This window comes from Piliocolobus tephrosceles, chromosome 20 (assembly GCF_002776525.5).
Source record: "Piliocolobus tephrosceles isolate RC106 chromosome 20, ASM277652v3, whole genome shotgun sequence".
NCBI lineage: Eukaryota > Metazoa > Chordata > Mammalia > Primates > Cercopithecidae > Piliocolobus > Piliocolobus tephrosceles.
The window spans coordinates 18,274,014-18,300,047 of NC_045453.1; the positions used below are offsets into that span (position 1 = coordinate 18,274,014).

General features: G+C 44.4%; 1 protein-coding gene across 1 annotated transcript in view; it reads left to right on the forward strand.

Annotated features, from left to right (window-relative positions):
- The first annotated feature begins 20,053 nt into the window (after nt 1-20,053).
- WFDC2 (WAP four-disulfide core domain 2) overlaps nt 20,054-26,034 on the forward strand; it is an 11,018-nt gene continuing 5,037 nt past the window's right edge. The window contains exons 1-2 of the mRNA XM_023227975.2: nt 20,054-20,152; nt 20,684-20,827. Of these exons, the coding sequence (XP_023083743.2) occupies nt 20,077-20,152; nt 20,684-20,827 (220 nt within the window). The 5' untranslated portion in view covers nt 20,054-20,076. The remainder of the gene's footprint in view (nt 20,153-20,683; nt 20,828-26,034) is intronic.

A 26,034-nucleotide genomic window follows, 5' to 3' on the forward strand; every position in this document is an offset into this window, starting at 1 on the left:
TATTACTCACTACGGCGAAGGAGAATGCAGACCTGGGTGATCACACAGTGACATCTCATTAAGAGGATGTTAGAAAGGACTTCTAGGACTCAGGCTTGTGTTAGTTGATTTGGGGGATGGTTGAAAGAAGCAGGCTTTGCTCTGCATCGGATGCTGTCAGGAAGTGCAGCAGTTCTATGACTGGGTATCTTAATAAATCTTAGCAGTAAGAAGGGATGACTGGCTGGAGGTTAGAGCTGTAAGAAGAGCAGCAGTTGGTAAAGAAGCAGCCAATGTTCATATTAGCCAGGGGAGAGGGCTGCTTGGTTATTTTTGTGGCTTGCTCATATTTTGTCTGTGTTCAAACATGATTATAGTTTAGGCAGTTTTGGTTTTGATCTGTCATGGGCAAAGCATGGCCTTATCTGACACTGATGTTTTGCAAAGTTGTTCATGTTCAGCAGGAGAACATCAAGGCCCAGCTGAATGTCAGGACAGCTCCTGGAAGTCAGGTCTGCTCTTTTCTTTTCTTTCCTTCCTCCCTCTTTTCTACCTTCCTTCCCTTCTTTCTCTTTCTTTCCTTCCCTCCCTTCCTTCTCTCCTTCCTTCCTTCCTTCCTTCCTTCCTTCCTTCCTTCCTTCCTTCCTTCCTTCCTTCCTTCCTTCCTTCCTTCCTTCCTTTCTTTCTTTCTTTCTTTCTTTCTTTCTTTCTTTCTTTCTTTCTTTCTCTTTCTTTCTTGATAGGGTCTTGCTCTGTCACCCAGGCTGGGGTGCAATGGTGTGATCTTGACTCACTGCCACCTCCACCTCCTGGGTTCAAGCGATTCTCATGCCTCACTCTCCCAAGTAGCTAGGATTACAGGTGCATGCCACCATGCCTGGCTAATTTTTGTATTTTTAGTAGAGACGGAGTTTTACCATGTTGGCCAGGCTGATCTCGACCTCCTGACCTCAGGTTCAGGTGATCTGCCTGCTTTGGGCTCCCAAAGTGCTGGGATTACAGGCATGAGTCAGCCTCTGCTTTTTTCTCATGTTGAGCTCATATAATCATAGTGATAATTAAATGCTATGATATTTGTGAAATTCGTTGTACAAGTACATGGCAGAATAACTTCTCAATAAATAGTGCTTAGATGATAAAAGTAATAGTAGTAGGCCGGGCGCGGTGGCTCAAGCCTGTAATCCCAGGCGGATCCTGGGCGGATCATGAGGTCAGGAGATCGAGACCATCCTGGCTAACGTGGTGAAACTCCATCTCTACTAAAAAATACAAAAAAAAACTAGCTGGGCAAGGTGGTGGACGCCTGTAGTCCCAGCTACTCGGGAGGCTGAGGCAGGAGAATGGCGTAAACCCGGAAGACGGAGCTTGTAGTGAGCTGAGATCCAGCCACTACACTCCAGCCTGAGCGACAGACTCCGTCTCAAAAAAAAAAAGTAATAGTAGTAATATTCATTAGTAATAATAATGAATAAGTTTATAACAGTGTAATGGAAAAGAGCTTGGTACTAATTAGAGGGGTTAGGCTTTAGTAGCTATTACTATGTGACTATTTAGTAGATATTACTGTGTGACCATAAGCAAGTCACTTCACTTTTCTGAGCCAGTTTCCTTCTCTGTAAAATAGGGAAAAAAGCTTAATGTGGTGGCTCATGCCTGTAATCCCAGTACTTTGGGAGGCCGAGGCAGGTGGATCCCTTGAAGCCAGGAGTTCCAGACCAGCGTGACCAACATAGCCAAACCCCATCTCTGTGGGATATCTAGGCACAGATGTTGAGTAGACACTGATTTATCCATGCACTCGTTCAGCACACGTTTCTCAGAAAGGGTATTTGGTGATTGAAAGTGCAGACCAGACTCCATGGATTCAAATCTGACTTTGCCAATTTACCAGTTGTGTGAGCAAGTCATTTCACTTCTCTGACATTATTGATGCATCTGTAAAACGGGGTTGGAAATAACAGCTCCTACCTCTTTGGTTGTTACTGAGGGAGGGGAGGTGAATACGTGTATAGACTTTGGAATAGTGCCTGCACTCAGGAAGGACTCAATAGCCATGCTATGATTGAGTGCCGACTGTATGTACTGGGCACTATTCTAGGTACTGCGTCACAGGAGTGAAGGCAGCACACAAGCTCCCCACCCTCCTGGAGCTGACATTTCAGCTGGAGAGAATAATAATTGAGTGAGATAAGTTTTAGGTGGTGATAACTTCTATGAAGAAAAGAATTCAGGGAGGGAGGAATAGCATTGGGAAAAATACCTAATGTAAATGACGGGTTGATGAGTGCAGTGGGCCAGCAGGGCACATGTATATCTATGTAATGAGCCTGCACGTTGTGCACATGTACCCTAGAACTTAAAGTATAATTAAAAAGAGAAAGAAAATAACTCAGAGTACAGGGTGAAGTTTAGGGAGGATGGCTCTGAGTGGAGTGAAGGAAGGAGCCGTGTAGGCCTCTGGTGGATGCAGAAGAAAGAATGAATGCAAAAGTGCTAAGGAAGGAACAAACTTCCTGCATCGCAGAAAAAGACAGACAGGGGCTTGATCACAGCCATGACAAGGTATTTAGATTGTAATTCCAGGTACAGTGGAAACCACAGAAGGCCTTGGAGCACGAAAGTAACATGATCTGATTGAATTTTTAAAGGGTCATCAGCTGCCGTGAAGAGAACGTAACACACCAAGAATGCAGAGAGGTCTGGAATGGATAGAGATCTGAGATTTTTCACCCAGATGGAAAATGGTACAGCAGGAGTGGCTGACATTCCCCAGAGAGTGTATGTAGAATCACAATGATAGGAAAAGGGCAGTTCTGCTTTTGCCTTACCACATGACCCTGGAGAGTGTCACCTGTCCCTCGGTTCTCGTTTACAACAGAAGTTGGCACCAGAAGTGATAATTTAAGCATCCCTTTTAACACTCATGTAATCATGTAATGCTGCCAACAAACACTGCCACAAGGATCTGTTTTACAGTTATGCTCCTTAGAAGCATTTATGAAGCATTTCACACAAATTCTTCTAGTACTTGCTGTGAATGCAGCCTGCCCCTGCAGGGCCTGTGCTATGCTGCCTGCAGGGCCTGTGTTATGCTGCCTGAACTTAGGATGCCAATTCAGCCTCTGTTTTCTCCTCTGTAAGGTGGGGATGATAAAATCTGCTCTGCTCACTTCTCAGGAGTGCATGAAGTATGACATTAGAGAAACCCCTGGCGAAGAGGTTTTTTTTTTTTTTTTTTTGAGAGGGCGGCATGGAGAAGGGATTTCTTTCTCTTTCTTTCTTTCTTTCCTTCTTTCCTTTTTAAGTTACTTTACATCACGGGCTTTTTTTTTTTTTGAGTCAAGAGTCACTCAGTCACTCAGGGTGGAGTGCAGTAGCGTGATCATAGTTCACTGCAGCCTCGACCTCCTGGGCTCAAGCATCCTCCCACCTCAGCCTCCCGAGTAGCTGGAACTATAGGCACATGCCACCATGCCTGGTTAACTTTAAAAAACTCTTTGGAGAGACAAATTATGTTCCCCAGGCTGTTCCCAAACTCCTGGGCTCAAGTGATCCTCCACCTCAGCCCCTTGGCTGATTCTTTTGGAACTTTCTTCCTTGTGTGTAAATTTAGGTGTGTTACCTAAATTGTTACTATTTGATTTTTCAGGTTTAAGACTTACCACTATGGAAAACGAGGACTTGGTTTTCTTTTCCACCTGCCTCCATGCCTTTTACAAACCCTTTCTATGACTCATCCTCCCAGTGAAGTTATACTATAATGTTAATCAGATCAATAGTCGATATTCACGTTTAAAACCAGGTTTCCATTCCTGGACTTTTCCCCATACCTGTTGAGACGACACTACATATGGCTTCCTTCAAAAACTAGAAGCATCTGGGAAATGGAGAATTCCAGCATTGCTTCTCCTTAGGGAGGTGGTATTATGGATAACAGAGAGTTAATAGCACAAGCTTTGGTGTCAGAAGGACTAGAGTGTAATTCCTGGCTTTGCTGGTCCTGGCTGCAAGACTCAAGCCAATTGCTCTCTCTGCCAACTTTGGTTTCTTCACCTATAAAGAGGTGTGAGGTTGTGGCTGGGCACAGTGGCTCACGTCTGTCATCTCAGAACTTTGGGAGGTCAAGCCAGGCAGATCACCTGAAGTCAGGAGTTCAAGACCAGCCTGATCAATATGGTGAAACCCCATCTCTACTAAAAAAATACAAAAATTAGCCAGGCATGGTGGCGTGCGTCTGTAGTCCCAGCTGTTCGGGAGGTTGAGACAGGAGAATTGCTTGAACCCGGGAGGCAGAGGTTGCAGTGAGCCAAGATCGTACCACTGCACCCCAGCCTGGGTGACAGAACAAGACTCTGGCTCAAAAAAAAAAAAAAAAAGAAAGAAAGAAAGAAAGAAAAAAAGAGGTGTGAGGTTGCATGGAAGCGTCTTAGGCATGTGCCTGAAACATAGTAAATGATCAATTAAAATAAGCTCTTATATTCTGCCCCCATCCTGCAAAGAAAATAACTTTTATTGAGAGATTACTCAGTCGGCACATAATACTGCCTTATTTCTTCTTCCACCACACTCACTAAATTTTCCCATGCTACAGAGGAAAACAAGGCATTCAGAGTGGCTCAGCGACCTGCTGAGGTCACATAGCAATAAGAGTAGGGGAGCAGTGGTGTGCACCTGTAATCCCAGCTACTTAGGAAGCTGAGATGGGAAGATCCCTTGAGCCTGGAAGGCAGAGACTGCAGTGAGCTGAGATTGCACCACTGCACTCCAGCCTGGGTGACAGAGCAAGATCCTGTCTCACAAAAGAAAAGAAAGAGTAGGGGCAGGATTCCCACAAAGGATCTGCTCATCTGACTTCTGGAACAAAGAAGTGGAGAAGAAAAGAAGTGGAGCTCAAGGCCCCTGACGTATGACCCAAAAAGACTTTCTTGGACTGGGCTGGGGACTGGCGTGTCCTAGCTGGCTGGACCTCACAGGGCACACATGGAGGAGACTCAGCATCTGGAAAGTAGGGTGTTACTCCCTACTCGTCTTACCTTGAGCTAGCTCTCCCGTGAGTTTTGAGCTTCAGTGCACAATACATACACGATCTGAAAAGCCTCAAGCTGCAAATCTGGTTTAAAGAGGTCCTGTGTGAGTTGTGTCTCCAGAAACTTGGCAGAAATGAAGTCTTTCTGGAGGAATCTACCTTTGAGGTCTCAAAGAATTCCCACAGGATAAAGTTCTAAGGCACCTGAGCTCACAGTCAAAAATTACAAAATAAAAGGGAAGCAAGGCCTGGTAAGTGAGAGTCAACTGAAATGACAGAGAATGCAACAAAACCCACACACCCTAAGATTTCCAAGGACAGAAAAACAAGAATGTCAAATAAGTATGTTACATATATTGTTCAGGGATGAACACGTATGTGGCTAAACTGTAACACAAAGAACTGACAAGAATAAATTTTAAGTTTTTGGCTCTGAGGAGGAAGGAAAGGGAAATGACATCATAGGAACACAGAAAGATTCACAGATCATATTAATATCCTGACAGCAAGCGCTCATACATCCACCACCCACGTTAATTTCACAAGTGTTTGCTGTGTTGTTATTCTTTGTATTTTCAACATGTCTTATAAATATTATTTTGCTGTCTACAGTTTCATAAACACAATAAAAATATAGCTTGGGGCTGGTTCATTCTGATTGCTTGCATGAGTGAGTCCACCTTCTCCCTAACCACCAGACTTCTTATGTTGGGTAAATATATGGTTGCACAATTTTTTCCTCCTTTTTCTAAGCTGGGTGGAGAAAGTCTTCCCCATGTGTTTCCAGTAAATTCAGATGTTGCTTTCTCTGCCCATACTTTCCTCAGGCAGAGGGAAAAAATTCCCCTTCTGGCTGCCTAGAACACTTGTTTAAAAACCAATCTCTTATCAGAACTGCCTGTTTCCTTGTCTGTCTCCCCTACTGAGTCATTGAGCCTCAATGCCTAGGGCTATGTCTTAGTCATCACTGTGTCCCCAATGGCTGGCCCTCTGTAAGAATCAATATGTATTTGCTACATGGGACCCAAACTCACTGCCAACCCTCCTGAACCATTTAACTAAAATGCATTAGTTTCTTTCTGCAGTTAGAGTCCAGGCCTCAGAATACACTGAGGGGCCAGGAGCAGTGGCTCACATCTGTAATCCCAGCACTTTGGGAGGCTGGGGTGGGAGGATCGCTTGAGCCCAGGAGTTGGAGACCAGCCTGTGCAACATAGTGAGACTCCATTTCTACAAAAAAAATTTTTTAATTAGCTGGGCATGGTGGTGCATGCTTGTAGTCCCAGCTACTTGAGAGGCTAAAGTGGAAGAATCGCTGGAGTCCAGAAGTTCAAGGCTGCAGTGAGCTGTGATTGAACCAGTGCACTCCAGCATGGGCAACAGAGCAAGACCCTATCTCTAAACAATAAGAAAACATACACCCAGGTCTTTATTATTATTATTATTATTATTATTATTATTATTACTATTATTATCACCTCTCCAACAGCAACAGCATTACCTGAGGTATGGCACATTCTGGGAAGAGTCTCTTGAGAACCAACAGAAAAAAGGTCAGATGGGCAGATGAGCAGGATGTTGTGCTCTTCAACATCCCTCAAATTCAGTCGTCTTCTCCATCGCATGGCCACAGCCTCAGCCCAGGCCTCCTCACCAGCTCTCAGCCGCCCTGCAGCAGCCTCCTTGCTGTTCCTCCTGACACTGTCTCCGCACCATTAGCCCTAAGAACCCATCCACAGCAAGGTCCTGCATCCTGCACCCCTTCCCTACCCCCATTCCTCTGGCCTCTTCTGTGTTTCCATGGCGCTTTTATCAGCCGTGCAAACCCATTTACACATCCTTTAAATCCCCTCTGAATCTTGCCTTATGCTCTTCTCCCAGTTAGTAACCGCTCCCCTTCTCAACTGACAAGAAAAGTCCTTACTCTTCTTCGGGACTCAGCCTGGGCTCAGCAGCTCTGGAAAGCCCTGCATAACTTTCCCTGGCTGATTACCCCCAATTCTGTTGTAAACTGAAAATAAAGTCCTAAGTCCCCCACTGACTAAACAGAACCCCCACTTGGCCAAGGGGACCCCAGAAAACTTTAAAATCTTAGTTCCCAGCCATGATGGGATGGGAGGTCAGACATACCACTTTATACAAGAAAGAAATATCCTTTCCTTTTTCAAATGAATAAATCGTGAGGATTTTTTTTCCAGTTAACATTGTACATTCTGTCCCTTTCCCTATGTGAAGTGCAAGAACATCATTATCATTGTTCTTGCAAGAAATTTGTTAGCCCCACGTTTACAGGGGGCCTTCCCAGTTCCCTCCATCAAGGACCCCAGAAGGCATGTCTTTGTGGGCCCTGGACTTAAAGGGAGGCATGGATTCAGGTCAGCCTCAGGTGGTCCAGAGGTTTGTGGGAGCATGCGAAGGGCACTGGAAGAGACGTCTTCATAAGGTTGGTGCAATGGGTAACTTACCCACTTAAGGCAGGAACTCCAGTGGAAAACTATGGGAAAGTTCAGTGGCATGCCAGGTTTTCTGGGAATTCAGCTCATTACATACTATGGCCCATTCTTGCACACAGTTTTAAACCTATAGACAAATTACAGCATGGAAAATTCAGAGGTCAAATGGACAACCTGTAATTACAGAAGTAAATGCAGAGTCTTCTAAAGCTCTCTTTTCCACCTGCTTTGAATCGCCTGTTATTTAGCTACTGGTATTGAAATAAAAATCACTGTTTAAGGTACTACTAATTCAGAGCTATTTGGAGATTTTTTTCTTCTTCTTCTTATTTTTGTTTGTTTTAGAAACAAGGTTTCACTTTGTCACCCAGGCTGGAGTGCCCTGGAGTGATCATGGCTCACTGCAGCTTCAAACTTCTAGATTCAAGGGATCTTCCCACCTCAGCCTTCTGAGTAGCTGGGACCACAGGCACATGCCACTATGCCTGGATAGTTTTTTTTTATTTTTTGTAGAGATGAAGTCTTCCTATGTTGCCCAGGCTGATCTTGAACTCCTGGGCTCAAGCGATCTTCCCGCCTCAGCCTCCCAAACTGCTGGGATTACAGTCATAAGCCAGTGCACCCAGCCCCAGATTTTGTTTTTCTAATAGAGTTCCGCTAGTTCTATTAATAGCTAAAATGTAAACACTGAAAACTCATTTGAAACTAAAGAGGGGAAAAGCAAGTAAAAGAGGTTTTTAAAAATTAAACTACCATTGAAACTGGTTTACCCACAATTTTGGTCCACAGCCTTCATTGGATTACCTATTGGGGAAAACAAAGTTTAGCCATGTAAATAGGCTCCAATTTGTCAAAAATATAATTTGGATTCAACCATCTTTTGTAAACTGGTTAAGTTTGTGTTGCTGTCTCATGGCTAGAGTTCCGAGGTCAAAAAGATAGGGCCTTTGTGCACGCACCCATGTGTTTAACTGAAGGTTCTTACCTAGGTGAACAGGCTATTAAAACAGTTAACAAGGAAATAACTTGAAATGATGACTAGTTTTGTCTAATATCTCAGTTCTCATAGTCATCTAAACTCCTAAAAATAGAGTAAATGTAAATGAGATAAATGCTTGAAGGTAAACTTTTTGTTTAGTTTAAAAATCTGACAATTCTTTAAAATGCTCATTGGACATCTGGGTGATGTCCAATTAAGAAAGGGTTATGATATGGGGAAACATTGCTAAGAATTGTGGAGTCGTTCTCATCTATGAAATCCTGCTGAGTACAAAGCCCTAGTTGATAACTCTTTCCTTCAACTTTAATGACAGCTCCTGTAATTATTTTTTCCCTTGAGTTCTAACCACTGCTGTGGCCGGTTGCTAAAACATTTTATTTCAAAGGTCTAGAAAATCAATGATTTTCTCCAGGATAACTTGATTCTGTACTCACACTCAGTTCAGCATTGCTTGCATCCCAGTTTTTTGCTAAAATTTAAGGTTACTAAGAATAAAAATTCTAGTTAATATATAATCCTTTTTTTTTTTTCAGAGCAGGTGAGGAAGTTTATTTTTAAAGGCTTTAGAACAGTAAAGAAAGGAAAATACACTTGGAAGAGCCCCGAGTGGGCACCAAGGTCAAGTGCCTATAATTTTGTATATAAAAAATGTGCCAAAGATGATGTGCCTTTTTTCCCCCAAGCTGGAGTCTTGCTCTGTCGTGCAGGCTGGAGTGCAGTGGCACAATCTCGGCTCACTGCAACCTCCGCCTCCCAGGTTCAAGAGATTCTCCCGTCTCAGCCTCCTGAGTAGCTGGAATTACAGGTGTCCACTGCCATGCCTGGCTAATTTTTGTATTTTTAGTAAAGATGGGGTTTCACCATGTTGGCCAGGCTGGTCTCGAATTCTTTACCTCGTGATCCACCTGCTTCGGCTTCCCAAAGTGCTGGGATTACAGGTGTGAGCCACCGTGCCCAACCAGATGTGTCTTTTTTTAAAAAAAGAGGAATTATAAGAAAGACATAAAATATGTTCTTTATTGGGAAAAACGTCTAATTCAGAGGTTATTTAAAGGTTATTTATAAAACAAGATAGGAACCAGTAAGTAGGAGAGACAGATGTGAAGAAAGTTATGAATACGAAGATGAATTTTTGGTAAAAAAAAAAAAAAAAAAAGTTATAAAGAAAGGAGAATAATTTTGTATGAGAAAGGATCTTGTATGGCAAATTTTTGTCCTAAAGTAAAATGACTGGTTAAGAAAGAGGCAGTATTGGGTAAATCAGAAAGTCCAAGTTGCAAATGGTCTGTGTAAGTCATGATAATGTTCATGAAAGGGAGTTTATGAAAGGAATTTTGTACATGATTATGTTGCCTATAATTAAAGGGAAATTATTTATGATAGTCTCTCTAATAATTGAGCTTTTATATTCAAAGTACAATACTGCAAAACTAAAAAGTATTGGTTAAAAGAAGATTTTCTGCCGGGCGCGGTGGCTCAAGCCTGTAATCCCAGCACTTTGGGAGGCCGAGACAGGCGGATCATGAGGTCAGGTGATCAAGACCATCCTGGCTAACACGGTGAAACCCTGTCTCTACTAAAAATACAAAAACCTAGCCGGGCAAGGTGGTGGGCGCCTGTAGTCCCAGCTACTCGGGAGGCTGAGGCAGGAGAATGGCGTAAAACCCGGGAGGCAGAGCTTGCAGTGAGCTAAGGTCCGGCCACTGCACTCCAGCCTGGGCGACAGAGCAAGACTCTGTCTCAAAAAAAAAAAAAAAAAAAGAAGATTTTCTTAAAATATTAATTTGCTCTCAATAAAATTAAAAGAGGTTTTGACTTTTAATTTCATTACCTGGTTCTTTTTGAAAACTTCTCAGATTTATACCTTAGAAGTTCAACTTTTGCTGTGTCTTGCTGCTTTCAACCTTTTCTTCCCTTTCAGCCTGAGTTGATAACTTTTTTCCTCAACTTTTTCATAAGCTCTTGTAACTTTTTTTTTTACTCCAGGTCTAAATGCTATTATGGCCTGGTGCTAAAATATTTTATTTTGAAGGCCTAGAAAAGCAATGTTTTTCTCCAGGATAGGTTGATTCTGTAACTCTTGGCTTTTCTTGAGATGTCCGAATTGTTCCATGTAACCAGGAAACTTCTAGTTTTTAGTTTCCTTTATAATATAATGTATGTTCATAACCCTGGTCATGTTCTTCCTGTGTCTGATCAATTCAAATACCCTTTGCATTAGGTTTGACTTCCAGGTTATCTAAATGGGTTTCCCATAAGGAAAAGCAATCACACTGCAGAAGGTTTTTCTTTGCCTTTTGGTGACTAGCCTAAGAAATAAAGATTTTACTTTTTTTTTTTTTTTTTTTTTTTTTGAGACGGAGACGGAGTCTTGCTCTGTCACCCAGGCTGGAGTGTAGTGGCGTGATCTTGGCTCACTGCAGCCTCCACCCCCTAAGTTCAAGTGATTCTCCTGCCTCAGCCTTGAGAGTAGCTGGGATTACAAGCTTGCACCACCATGCCTGGCTAATTTTTGTATTTTTAGTAGAGATGAGGTTTCACCAGGTTGGCCAGGCTGGTCTTGAACTCCTGAACTCAGGTGATCCGCCAGAGAAACTTCCAGAAGCTAAGGGAGGGGCATGGAACAGATTCTTCATCACAGCCCTCAGGAGGCACCCACCCTGCTGACACTCTAATCTTGAACTTCTGACCTCCCAAACTGTGAGGGAATAAATTTCTGTTGTTTAAGCCACCCAGTTGGTAGTATTTTGTTGCAGAAATCCTAGGATAGCTTTGCAACATATTCTCTCTTAATCTATGATGAGCTTATGAGGCAAGAAATATCTTCGGGTTGTAAATAAAAAACTGAGGCCCAGAGAGGTTAAATAACTTGCCCAGGGTCTCAGAACTAGGAAGTGATAGAATTGGGACTCAAACGATGTCTTCTTGACTCCAAATCTTAGGCTCTTACCAGTTCTTATAGGATGGAAAGTAGGGGCAATTTGACAAATAATGAAACTACTTGCTTGTTTCTTCTTCACTTCTGTTACAGATTGATTTCTGTGGGTTAATCTCAGTAATTTACAGCCTATTCTAATTCTGTATAGTCCCCCCACGGGTCCAACAGGGTTATAAAGAAGCTCACCAACAATCTTTGCCTGCTTCAGTTGTGTATTGCTGCGTGGCAGAAAACCATCCTAAAGCTGGTGTAAAATAGCAATCATTTCATTAGACTCATGGATTCCATGGGTCAGAATTTTAAACAGGACACAAACATGAGAATGGTTTGTTTCTGTTCCATGATGCCTCAGGCCTCAGCTAGGAAGACTCAAATAGCTAGGGGTGACTCGATGCCTGGGAGCTGGAATCAGCTGGTGCCTTCTTCATTCACATGGCTGACACCTGGGCTGGGATGACTGAAAGCCTGGGCTCAGCTGGGATTGCTGACTGTAGTGCCTACATGTGGCCTCTCTATGTGCCTTGGGTTTCTTTACAACAAGGCAGTCTCAGAATAGGCAGGCTTCTTCCATGGCAGCTCAGGGCTCCAAGAGCTAGTGTTCCAGTTAAAAGGTAGAAACTGCACCATCATTTATGGTCTAGCCTTGGAAGCCATATAGCATTACATCTACTAGACTCCCTTGATTAAAGCAATCACAGACCTACTCAGATTCAAGGAATGAGATATAAACTCCACTTCTCCATAGGAAGGTGATATGGTTTAGCTTTGTGTCTCTATCCAAATCTCATCTTGAATTGTAATCCCCAGGTGTTAAGGGAGGAACCTAGTGGGAAGTGAGTAAATCATGGGGGTGGTTTCCCCCATGCTGTTCTCATGATAGTGAGTGAGTTCTCACGAGATCTGATGTTTTTATAAGTATTAGGAAGTTCTTCCTTCATTCACTCTTCTCTTTCCTGCTGCTTTGTGAAGAAGGTGTCTGATTCCCCTTCTGCCATGACTGTAAGTTTCCATGATTGTAAGTTTCTGCTATGACTGTAAGTTTCCTCCCCAGCCATGCAGAACCATGAGTCAATTAAACCTCTGTCTCCATAAATTATGCAGTCTCAGGTATTTATAGCAGTGAGAACTGACAAATATAGAGGGGTGTAAAACAATTGTTGTCATGTTTAAAAACTGCCACAACACTCTTGGCCTCAGGGTAGGAAAATCTCATGGGTCTCATGCTTCCCTTTGGGATGAATATGGCTTTCATGGCAGCTTTGTGGGTACCCATCCTTTCCATCCTAGGAAGGACCAGAAAAATGGGGTTGTCATCCTGCTAGCAGATGAATTAGTAACCACGGAAATGAGCCCGAGCTCATACTACTCACTGCATGACATCCAATAAGTTGAGAGACAAGGTATTGCGGTGTAGAAGGCGACTTTATTTCAGAAAGCCAACAAACTGAGAAGATGGTAAGCTAATATCCTAAAGAAACATCCCAAGTTAATAGAATTGTAGGCTCTTTTTATGTTGGGAAAGGGAAGAGAAAGGGGGATGAGATCAAGAGGAGATCAATGATCACACACATCCGGGTGGCAGTGAGGGTCCAAGGGGGTGTGGTAAAACTTCTTTGTCTTTGGTCAGGTCACAATGCTCCTATAAATCATCTTTAACATAATATCGTTACTTATGTATACACCCTCCTTATCTCCTCAGGGGTTAATTTGGGGAAGGGACTATTAGCAATCTTGCTTTAAACTATAAACTAAATTTCTCCCACAGTTAGCTCAGCCTAGGTGTAGAAATGAGCAAAAGCAGTTAACCTAAAATGTATCACCACAGGAGTGGGGTAGGAGTTTGGAGCAAAATGGACCTAGTTTTTGCTAAGCCTCCTTTTTCATTGCTACAACCTCACAGCTTCTCCCTATGACTTTATCTTAGGGTGGTAAGTCTAATAAATCAGACCTGTCTCCCGATGTGATGGACTGACCAGTACCCAGTAATTCATGATCTTTTGCCTAATAAAAGGAACCACTACTATCAATCCTTTGCTAAGACAACTGCAAAAATTCTCTTACTACTGGTCCAGTTTCCATAGCTGTGCTCTTACAATGCATTCTTCAGAGCCACCAGAGGGATTTTCAAAAATTATAAGTCAGACGATTTCATCCCCCAATCTCCCAGCTTTTACTAGCCTATGACTTCCCATTGCACATAAAAGATATATTGCTTTTCATAGCCTTCAGGGCCCTTCATGATCTTGTTCTTGCCTAGCTCTTTGATTTCATCTCCCTTGATTTTAACTCTGCTCCAGCTATACTGGTTCTCTTACTCTTCTTGGCATTCATCAGGCTTGTTCCCGCCTTAGGATCTTTGGACTTGCTTTAACCTTTTTCTGTAACACTCAACCCCAGATGATGTTGTAGATAGATGTTACACATCATTCAAGTCTCAGCTCAAACGTTACCTCCTCAGAAAGCCCTTTCCTGTGCTCTCCAACTCCTGACTTATAATTTTATGACCTTGCTTTATTTTCTTTTTTGCATTTATCCATATCTGCAATTATATTTTCTATTTACTAACTTATTTGCTTATTTTCTTTACTCAAGAGTATGGTCCATGAGAATATATAGTCTTCTTCATCTGATTGATCACTGTTCTGGTTATTTATTGCATGTGTAATGCAGCGCCCCAAAACTTATTGGCGTAAAACAAAAAGTTATTATCTTTCATGGTCTTATGGGTTGACTTGGATTAGCTGGTGGTTCTTGCTTGGGTTGTCTCATGAGACTGCAGTCAGCCGTTGTCTGGGACTGCTGTCATCTGAAGGCTTGATTGAGATGGATGTCCAAGATGGCTCCCTCCAAGATTAGCATCCTGAGGCTGGCTGTTGGCTGAGAGCTCAGCTGGGGACATCAATAGGAGCACACATATGGCTTGGGCATCTCACAGCCTACTGGCTGAATTCTAAGAGGGAATGCTCCAAGAGGCAGGAAATGGAAGCTGCCAGGTCAGTTAAGGCTGCCCCCTGCAACTGGCACCATGTTACTTCTGTCATATTCTATTCATCAAAGCAGTCAGAAGACTTGCCCAGATTCAAGTGAGTAGAGAAGTAAGCTCTGCCTCTTGATGGGGGTTGCTAGGTCATATTATAGAAAAGTTGTGGGTTCGGAGATATTGGCATAACCATCTTTAGGAAATACAGTCTGCCACACAGTCTCTCCAACATCCTCGACAGTGTCAAATGTGTTATAGGACATAATAAATATTTGTTGAAGTAGTAAATTACTCCTTGAGGGAGGAGGGAAAAACCTTTCTGCAGAAGAAAATTTCCAGTACACAGCTTGAAGCCATTTAATCTTTTTTAACCCTAGCCCTCAATGTTGGATAATAAAAAATAGTACATAACTGTTACATTTGGCAGATTCTGCACCAAAACAGACTTTTCCTATGCATTCTGGGGGAAACCTGACTGTCAGAATCTATGTACTGGCCACTAGGGGCTGTTGAGAAAGAAGACTCTGGGGTGAGCTTGATCAAGGAATGTTGGATAAGACAATGAGCCCAGGGAAGGTTTGTGCAGCATGAAGTAAGGAATGTAGCTGGAAATAAAAGTTGGAATCAGTCAGAAAGGTAGGCTAAGGAGTTCAGCCTTTATCCTGAAGGCAGTGAAGAGCCAGTAGAATTTACACTCAAGGAAATAACTCGAAAAGTGTACTGTTCTAGGAAGAGTATTTGGTTTGGGGCTGGACCTGAGCCACTTCAAATAGAGAAGCTTTGCTTTTCATGGGTTTTTGTGCTGAGACCATGTGTATTTTTTTTTTTTTTTTTTTTTTTTTGAGGCGGAGTCTCGCTCTGTCGCCCGTACTGGAGTGCAGTGGCCGGATCTCAGCTCACTGCAAGCTCCGCTTCCTGGGTTTACACCATTCTCCTGCCTCAGCCTCCCGAGTAGCTGGGACTACAGGCGCCCGCCACCTCGCCTGGCTAGTTTTTGTATTTTTAGTAGAGACGGGGTTTCACCGTGTTAGCCAGGATGGTCTCGATCTCCTGACCTCGTGATCTGCCCGTCTCGGCCTCCCAAAGTGCTGGGATGTGTATTTTTTTTTAAATGAAGATTTGGTTTGAACAGTATTGCATGTATGCCACGAGGACCTTAATTGTCAGTTAGAAGAGAATGAGAGCTGAGAGAAGGCCACTGGATTTGGAAATGAGGAACTTGGTGGTTACATTGGTAAAGGGAGTAAGATCTCTTTGGTTACTCACAACAGAAACCAACTCTGGCTATTGTAAACCAAGAAGAAATGTATACAAATAGTGTGGGGGATGTAGTGGGCTTTCCTAATAATATCTTTAAGTTAGCCAGAGTTGAATTCTACTGCTTGCACCCAATAGCACTAATTGATTTAGTTTAGCTCTCAGAACTGAAGGGAAAGCTAAAAGAACACTTTACCATTGGAAAGAATGGTAAAGTCAGAACTGAGTTCTTCCCAGGACACCTCTGAGTTAGCTCCATACATTTTCAGGTATTTTATGATTCATTGCTCAAGATTACAGTTCTAGGAACAGCATCTGCCTGGGGGTAGGGCGGACACTGTAATTGACAGTCTGCCTGGTCCCACCTGTCTTGGTTTGGAGGAAGAGTTATTTCCTCCAAAGCAAACTCAGGGTGGTTTATCAGAAAAAGGGCAAATAGATGTGAGGTGACAAAACAAAACAGTCAGTATATCCAAAGAGAGAGGTTTCCATGGAATGAAAGGAAGTTTGACTGGGTCCAAAAGTCTAGCAGCAGAGGGCGGAGCTTGCAGTGAGCTGAGATCCTGCCACTGCCTCCAGCCTGGGCGGCAGAGAGAGACTCTGTCTCAAAAAAAAAAGAAGAAGACACCTTTTTTGTTCCTGGAAATTTCTTAAATATTCACCATTAATTTGTTTACAGTCATTTTAGAGTGGGCATGTCTACAGCTACCTGACATCACCTACCACTATAAACTTTTCCTTCTTTCCTTTCTGCTTCTTTTCTTCCTCCTCTTCCCTGATAAATATTTTTTTTACATTCATGAAGTCATGTACAAAACTTTGGATGCATCATCTATGTTAACCTCAGATAGATCTGTGTGAATGTGTATAACATTGAAATAACTGGGACAACACAAGTAATTTGGCAAGAGTCTTCCCTCTGATTTACCGGCTGTGTTTCCTCCAGTAAGTCACTTTGCTTAGCTGAATCTCAGTTTCTTAACCTGTAAAATGGGAGTAATAATACTTAATCCATAAGACTGTTAAATAAATGTAAACTACCTTTCACCAAACACTTACTATGTGCCCTCCTGGGGTCAGGTGAGCACTGTGAATGGAAGTAGTTGCAGAGAGTGAGGGATGGTGGTGGTAGGGATTATGGGAAACTGGGGGGAATGCTTCCCTCATAGAAAAACAGTAGCTCTATTTAGGTTCTGGTTTTCAAAGTATGGTCCCCAGCCCTGCAGCATTGGCATCACCTGGAAACCTGTTAGAAATACAAATTCTCAGGTCCCACCACAGACCTACTAATCAAAATTCTGGGAACGGGGATCCTGCAATCTGTATTTTAACAAGCCTTCCAAGTGATTCTGATGCATGCTTAGGCCGGGTGCAGTGGCTCACACCTGTAATCCCAGCATTTTGAGAGACCAAGGCGGGTGGATCACCTGAGGTCAGGAGTTCAAGACCAACCTGGCCAATATAGTGAAACCCTGTCCCTACTAAAAATACAAAAATTAGCCAAGTGTAGTGGCACCTGTAATGGCAGCTACCAGGAAGACTGAGGCAGGAGAATCGCTTGAACCTAGGAGATGGGGTAAGGGAAGGGAAAGGGAGGAGAGGGGAGGGGAGGGAAGGAGAGGGGAGGGAAGGGAAGTCTGGGGGACAGAGCAAAACTCAGTCTCAAAAAAAACAAAAAACAACCAAATAATGATTCTGATGCATGCTCAATTTTGAGACACGCTGCTCTAGCTGATGGTTGTTATATGTAAGATTGCAAGACTGTGTTGCCAGATCTTTTACTTTTTCCAAGAGAAGCTAGAGGTTTATTTTTATATGAAATTCCCTACTTTTAAATCTTGGCAACTAATTTAAAATTTCAAAACATACTGTGTAGTTAATAATGTATGTGCTCTAGCCAGACTTGCAACCTCTGATTTATGCTTTTTCCTTTAAACCTTATAATAATCTTATAAAACCCTTATAATCCTCCAAGACTGTTAGGATGATATACAGTTTATGCAGGAAGAAGATGCCGGTCAGAAAAGTGAAGTGTTTCTCTAAGTCACATAGCCAGAAAGTAGCCATGGATGCATTGTCCCTGATTGGACATGGATGCATTTGGTTCTAAAGCCTCGGCCCTTTTAAATGATGTAAAGAGAATATATGTGACTATACCTAGCACAGAACTTGGCACCACAAAAGCTAAACATCTGATGCCATTGACTGATGAAAATTCCTTCCCTATCCTTCTGCCTGGCCCTGCCACCCTCCCTCAGTCTGCATTCCTGTAAGAGAGAGCCAATCAACAGGGTGCTCATAAGGGCCTAGGAGGGGCAAGGCTGGGCAGTTTCCTGGCCCAGGGAGCTGAATAGGGCCGGGAAGAAAGCTGTTGGCAGCAGTGCCTAGGGCTGAATATACAGTAGCCAGCTGGGTCCAAGGGCTAAAAATCGGCTGCTCACCCCAGTGTTCTCTTTGTGCCCTAACCGGATTTCACTAGCCTGCTATGGGCTGTGTCCCCGCTTGGCTCCTGCTCTCATTGTTGACTGAGCTCAGAGTAAATAGCCCTGGCCCCTCCCAACAACGGCATGTCCCCAGTCCCCAAGCTGAGCATGAGAAACCTGGGGAGGTGTTCTCAGCATCCATTTTGGGGACGGTGGCCAGATGTCCTCACATCACCAAACCCTACTCACCTGTCACTGTCTTCCCAGCATTCACTGCCCCAGACTCGCTCTAGCCTCCAGCAGCAAAGACCTCCTGGGGCCTCTAGAACCTCAAATTGTTGGAGCAGGAAAGATGTTTGAAGGCACTTCTTGTCTAACTCCCTGGGTAACTCTGTTTTGGCACTTAACACCCTGGATTCTAAAACTTCATTTATACTTATCGGTCTCCTTCATCACAGGAGACACTTATTCCGGAGCACTCATGGCCATTGATCCAGTACCTCTCACGGGTCAGGCCTGGAGTCCCTGTGTCAACCAGTGTGGATCTACTCAATGCTCCCAGTGAGTACATGGTTGTTCCATGGCAGGAACATTGCATTTGTGTTCTCACTAAAGTCCCACATAGGTGTCATTTTCACTGATGATGTGGCAGCTCAGATCCGGGAAAGGATTCATTCCAGAGCCCTCAGGTGGGAAGTGCTGGAGGTGGGAGTCAGGCCCCAGACTCTGTCACCCCTTCAAGACCAATGCTGGAGGGCCCCTTTTGACGACTTTCTCTTCACCAAGCGTCTTGACCTGCATATGTCACACAGTTGGCACCCAGTGAATATTGATGATGGAATGGAAAAAACAAGGGCCTGGAGGGAGAGACCTGGGTTCAAAACCTTATTTGTACAGCTTTGCAGGGGACCGTGTGGTGGAGGTGCGCTCCTAAATCCCTGAACACCCAGTTCCTTTGTCATATACAGCTGATAACAGTAACTCTCCGGTCAGAGGTTTGCTGGCATGATTCCTTGAGACAAGGAGCACGGAGCCTGGCACAGTCAGCCCTGATCAGGGGCTGGTAGGGCAAAGAAAGGGTGGCAGAAACACACACCCAAATGGCTTGAGACTGGTAGGTGCTTCACCTTCCTGGGCCTGTTTCTGGTGAGGAGGGTTTGTTTATCAATAATAAGTGCTATTTCTGTAGCCCCTACTATGTGCTCTGTATCACTACCCTAGCCCTCCATCAAGGGGGATCTGCCCTCTCATCTGGCTAACCCCAAATAGAACCCTTTAACTGGCATGCTTTACTGCCTCCCTGCGGGCCCTGCCCCATCCTCCTCAACCCCCGACTGGGGACACTCTGGAGAAACCTCGGAGTCTTGGAATAGAAACCCAGGAGGCCAGGCGCGATGGCTCAAGCTTGTAATCCCAGCACTTTGGGAGGCCGAGACGGGCGGATCACGAGGTCAGGAGATCGAGACCATCCTGACTAACACCGTGAAACCCCGTCTCTACTAAAAAATACAAAAAAAAAAAAAAAAAAAAAAAAAACTAGCTGGGCGAGGTGGCGGGCGCCTGTAGTCCCAGCTACTAGGGAGGCTGAGGCAGGAGAATGGCGTGAACTCGGGAGGCGGAGCTTGCAGTGAGCTGAGATCCGGCCACTGCACTCCAGCCTGGGCGACAGAGCAAGACTTCGTCTAAAAAAAAAAAAAGAAACCCAGAAGCCCTGAGCCTTGGCCCTCAGGCCCCAGGAGGGAGGTCAGGAGGGAGGAGTGGACAAGGGTCCAGCCACAGCTGGTCACGTCCTGGAAGCTGCTTTAAGTTCCTGGTTCCCACCGGGGCCAAGAGTGATACGTGATCCTGGGGGATTGTGAAATGACCTCAGGTGGCAGCCCGCCCGCGGTGCCTGCAAAGCCCTCCACCCTCCCCTTCCCCGCTCAACTCCACCCCTACCCCACGCCCCCTCCCCCGCGCGCGGTTAAATCCCCGCACCGGAGCAGCGGCTCACACCTGCACCCCGCCCCGGCATAGCACCATGCCTGCCTGTCGCCTAGGCTCGCTAGCCGCCGCCCTCCTTGGCCTGCTGCTGTTCGGCTTTACCCTAGTCCCAGGTGAGTGGGGCGGGGAGAGACCCAGCGCCCAGAGGGGCCGAGCCACGAGCTCCAGGATGGAGCCAGGCGGAGGCGTAGCCTCTGGAGGCTGGGGAAGTGGGAATTCCTGGGGCGGAAGTAGCGGGGACCCTTGGAGCCTAGGGTGTGGGGTCCAATGTGCTGGAGGTGGAGAGACCACTGATGGCTGAAATTTGGGAGAGTTCTGTGCTGAACGCAGACACTCCGTGGCTGCAGTGGGCTGGGGGTGGGGGCTGCTCTGCCTCGACCTCGGAAGCTCCTAGACACTCAGCTGTGCGGGGTCCCCTAGGGCTGAGATCCGAGGGCGCCGACGCCAAGGGTTAGGAAGCTCTGGTACTCCCAGGGGCTAGGGACTCCTCCTGGTCTGGAAGTGGGAGTCTCCGGGGGCAGTAAGAGGACTCCTAGGGCCAGAGACTGAGAATTCCTTGGAGTTAAGGTTTGGAGCAGGAGGTGGGCGTCCTCTGGGGCTGGCGCTACGCCCCACCCTCCACTGTCACGGGCCTGCCCTTCCAGGCACAGGAGCAGAGAAGACGGGCGTGTGCCCCGAGCTCCAGGCTGACCAGAACTGCACGCAGGAGTGTGTCTCGGACAGCGAATGCGCGGACAACCTCAAGTGCTGCCGCGCGGGCTGCGCCACCTTCTGCTCTCTGCCCAATGGTAACCCCACCGCGGCCGAGCGGGGATGGGGCGGGGCCGCGCTGGGCTGGGAGGAGGCGGGAGGGCCTGGGTTCCGGGAACAGGGGCGCCCCCAGACCCGGGGACCCCCGGGAAAGTCAAGACGGATGAAACCAGATATGCCAGTGCTCTCCCTCGCACGGTCCCGGGGGAGACAAAGGCGTCGTTGAAGCGCAGCCAAGGGGGGTCCCCACCCCTAGCTGGATTCGAGTCTCTGGTGCATGACGGGCTTCCGGGCACGCACAGCCGGGACATTGTTCCCCGCGGCCTGTGGACCCGGGGCCGCAGTTTCCTTCTAGTACCGGCCGGAGCCTGCCCCGCGGGAAAGCCGGGAGCCTCGGGCACTCACCTCTCCTCTTGGAGTCCCTCCCTGGGGGCCTCACCCAGCCCTGGGGGAAAGACTGGGAGGGCCTGGCCTGGCAAGATTTTCCCGAATTCCTCTGTCCAGGCGGAAAGGAACTTTACAGATTTAGGAAAGTGTCCCGCTCATGTTAAAGATGTGGAAGGGAGCATCGGTGAGAAAAAAATGTTCTTGCCCAAGGTCACACGGCCATCCTATGGCTACAGGAGTCATAGTGAGGGTTCAGCTTTTGCCTTTCGGGCCAACTGGCTAAGTGATTCGAAGAAAGGGAGGAATCCTCCCCCGACACTGTATCGCCGTTTGTTGTCTTTCAGTCAATCGCTTCCACTCTAAGGATTGAGTGAGCTTGAGCTGGGGCCTCCTTCGAAGGTGCTTGCTGGAGCTGCAGTGTCTCCACCAGGCTGATCAGAGCAAGGGGGTGGCTTAGACAGCATGGAATCTTAGCTTCTCCTTCTCCAGAGGGAACTGCTGAGTATTAGAGGCAGGGATAGGACCTGGAGAGAACCAAGGTACTGTAATGATGTTCTTTCCCAGAATACAGCCCCTGTGACTTTTCCTCTTTGTTATTTCCCTGAAGATGTCAGCACAGGCTGGGAAGGTTTGTAATACGGTGACCCCAGACACCGACCAGCAGGGAAGTGGTAAGTGGAGGGGGACTGGCAGCCCACCAAGGGCAGCTTCAAGGTCAGGAGTCCCCTCCTCTGGGCCAGGGAGAGGAGGACCGGAAGGAGAGAGGAAGATGTGGAGAGAAAGCAGGCAGCAGGCAGATTGGAGAGGTGGAGGAGCAAAGGAGGGAGTCTTTGCTGTTTGATGGATGAAGAATTTGTTCCCTTATCTCAGATGGACAGACTGAGGCAGGAAGAGGGACAAGGTCAGATGGCCTCCTGTGCCAGGGAGGAAGCTTGGAGGTTTGAATCCTAGTTCTGCCATTTTCTAGTTGTGTGATCCTGAGCATGTTGTTTTACCTCTCGGAGCCTCTGCTCTAAAATGGGAATAATTCCAAATTCTATAGGATTGTCATGAGGACTAAATGAAATAATGCATGTAAAGTGTCTATTCGTGGGAAGATACTCCATACACAGTGGCTTGTTTTGATCATAAATGGTTCCCTATTTATTCCCAGGACAGCCCAATATTGAAGGCTCCTACTCCTTTCAAGAGAATGAATTTCTTTGTATTAGGAAGTCAAGACTGTTGGCAACTTTTTAAATTTTTTTTTTTTTTTTTTATTATACTTTAAGTTCTGGGGTACATGTGCAGAACGTGCAGGTTTGTTACCTAGGTATACATGTGCCATGGTGATTTGCTGCACCCATCAACCCGTCATCTACATTAGGTATTTCTCCTAATGCTATCCCTCCCCTAACCCCCAACCTCCCTGACAGGCCCTGGTGTGTGATGTTCCCCTCCCTGTGTCCATGTGTTCTCATTGTTCAACTCCCACTTATGAGAACATGCAGTGTTTGGTTTTCTGTTCTTGTGTTAGTTTGCTGAGAATGATGGTTTCCAGCTTCATCCATGTCTCTGCAAAGAATGTGAACTCATCATTTGTTATGGCTGCATAGTATTCCATGGTGTATACGTGCCACATTTTCTTTATCCAGTCTATCATTGATGGGCATTTGGGTTAGTTCCAAGTCTTTGCTATTGTGAACAGTGCTGCAATAAACATACATGTGCATGTGTCTTTATTGTCAAATGATTTATAATCCTTCGGGTATATAGCCAGTAATGGGATTGCTGGGTCAAATGTTATTTGTTGTCCTAGATCCTTAAGAATCATCACACTCTCTTCCACAATGGTTTAACTAATTTACACTCCCACCAACAGTGTAAAAGTGTTCCTATTTCTCCACATCCTCTCCAGCATCTGTTGTTTCCTGACTTTTTAAGGATCTCCATTCTAACTGGTGTGAGATAGTATCTCATTGTTGTTTAGATTTGCATTTCTCTAATGACCAGTGATAATGAGCTTTTTTCGTTTGTTGGCTGCATAAATGTCTTATTTTGAGAAGTGTCTGTTCATATCCTTCTCCCACGTTTTGATGGGGTTTTTTCTTGTAAATTTGTTTGAGTTTCTTGTAGATTCTGTATGTTAACCTTTTGTCAGATGGATAGATTGCAAAAATTTTCTCCCAATCTATAGGCTGCCTGTTCAATCTGATGCTAGTTTTTTTTTTTTTTTTTTTTTTTTTTTTTTTCTGTGCAGAAGCTCTTTAGTTTAATTAGATCCCATTTGTCAGTTTTGGCTTTTGTTGCCATTGCTTTTGGTGTTTTAGTCTTGAAGTCTTTGCCCATGCCTATGTCCTGAATGGTATTGCCTAGGTTTTCTTCTAGGGTTTTTATGATTTTAGGTCTTACATTTAAGTCTTTAATCCATCTTGAGTTAATTTTTGTATAAGGTGTAAGGAAGGGGTCCGGTTTAAGTTTTCTGCATATGGCTAGCCAGTTTTCCCAACACCATTTATTAAATAGGGAATCTTTTCCCCATTGCTTGTTTTTGTCAGGTTTGTCAAAGATCAGATGGTTGTAGATGTGTAGTGTTATTTCTGAGGCCTCTGTTCTGTTCCATTGGTCTATATATCTGTTTTGGTACCAGTATCATGCTGTTTCAGTTACTGTAGCCTCATAGTATAGTTTGAAGTCAGTTAGCATGATGCCTCCAGCTTTGTTCTTTTTGTTTAGGATTCTCTTGGCTATGTGGGCTTTTATTTGGTTCCATATGAAATTTAAAGTCATTTTTTCTAATTCTGTGAAGAAAGTCAGTGGTAGCTTGATGGGGATAGCATTTAATCTATAAATTACTTTGGGCAGTATAGCCATTTTCATGATATTGATTCTTCTTATCCATGAGTGTGGATTATTTTTCCATTTGTTTGTATCCTCTCTTGTTTTACTGAGCAGTGGTTTGTAGTTCTCCTTGAAGAAGTCCTTCACCTCCCTTGTAAGTTGTATTCCTAGGTATTCTATTCTCTTTGTAGCAATTGCGAATGGGAATTCACTCATGATTTGGCTCTGTTTGTCTATTATTGGTGTATGGGAATGCTTGTGATTTTTGCACATTGATTTTGTATCCTGAGACTTTACTGAAGTTGCTCATCAGCTTAAGGAGATTTTGGGCTGAGATAATAGGGTTTTCTAAATATACAATCATTTCATCTGCAAACGAACAATTTGACTTCCTTTTTTCCTAATTGAATACCCTTTATTTCTTCTCTTGACTGATTGCCCTGGCCAGAATTTCCAATACTATGTTGAATAGGAGTGGTGAGAGAGAGCATCCCTGTCTTGTGTCAGTTTTCAAAGGGAATGCTTCCAGCTTTTGCCCATTTGGTATGATGCTGGCTGTGGGTTTGTCATAAATAGCTCTTATTATTTTGAGATGCATTCCATCAACACCTAGTTTATTGAGTGTTTTAGCTTGAAGTCTTGCATCCCAGGGATGAAGCCAACTTGATCGTGGTGTATAAGCTTTTTGATATGCTGCTGGATTCGGTTTGCTAGTATTTTATTGAGGATTTTCGCATTGATGTTCATCAGGGATATTGACCTGAATTTTTGTTTTTGTTTTTGTTGTGTCTTTGCCAGGTTTTGGTATCGGGATGATGCTGGCCTCATAAAATGAGTTGGGGAGGAGTCCCACTTTTTCTGTCGTTTGGAATAGTTTCAGAAGGAATGGTACCAGCAACTCCTCTGTGTACCTCTGGTAGAATTCGGCTGTGAATCCATCTGGTCCCGGACTTTTTTTGGTTGGTAGGCTATTAATTACTGCCTCAATTTAGGAACTTGTTATTGGTCAATTTAGGGATTCGACTTCTTCCTGGTTTAGACTTGGGAGAGTGTATGTGTCCAGGAATTTATTCATTTCTTCTAGGTTTTCTAGTTTATTTGTGCAGAGATGTTTATAGTATTCTCTGATGGTAGATTGTATTTCTGTGGGATCGGTGGTGATATCCCCTTTTTCATTTTTTATTGTGTCTCTTTGATTCTTTTCTTTTTTCTTCTTTATTAATCTGGCTAGCAGTCTGTTTTGTTGATGTTTTTCAAAAAACCAGCTTGTGGATTCATTGATTTTTTTTTTGAAGGGTTTTTCATGTCTCTATCTCCTTCAGTTCTGCTCTGATCTTAGTTATTTCTTGTCTTCTGCTAGCTTTTGAATTTGTTTGTTCTTGCTTCTCTAGTTCTTTTAATTGTGATGTCAGGGTGTCGGTTTTGGATCTTTCCTGCTTTCCCTTGTGGGCATTTAGTGCTATAAATTTCCTTCTAAGCACTGCTTTAGCTGTGTCTCAGAGATTCTGGTATGTTGTGTCTTTGTTCTCATTGGTTTCAAAGAACTTATTTATTTCTGCCTTAAGTTTGTTATTTACCTAGTAGTCATTCAGGAGCAGGTTGTTCAGTTTCCATGTAGTTGTGCAGTTTTGAGTGAGTTTCTTAATCCTGAGTTCTAATTTGATGGCACTGTGGTCTGAGAGACTGTTTGTTATGATTTCCATTCTTTTGCATTTGCTAAGTAGTGTTTTACTTCCAATTATGTGGTCAGTTGTAGAATAAGTGCGATGTGGTGCTGAGGAGAATGTATATTCTGTTGATTTGGTGTGGAGAGTTCTGTAGATGTCTATTAGGTCCACGTGGTCCAGAGCTGAGTTCAAGTCCTGAATATCTTTGTTAATTTTCTGTCTCATTAATCTGTCTAATATTAACAGTGGGGTTAAAGTTTTCCACATTATTGTGTGGGAGTCTAAGTCTCTCTGCAGGTCTCTAAGAACTTGCTTTATGAATCAGGATGCTCCTGTATTGGGTGCATATATATTTAGGATAGTTAGCTCTT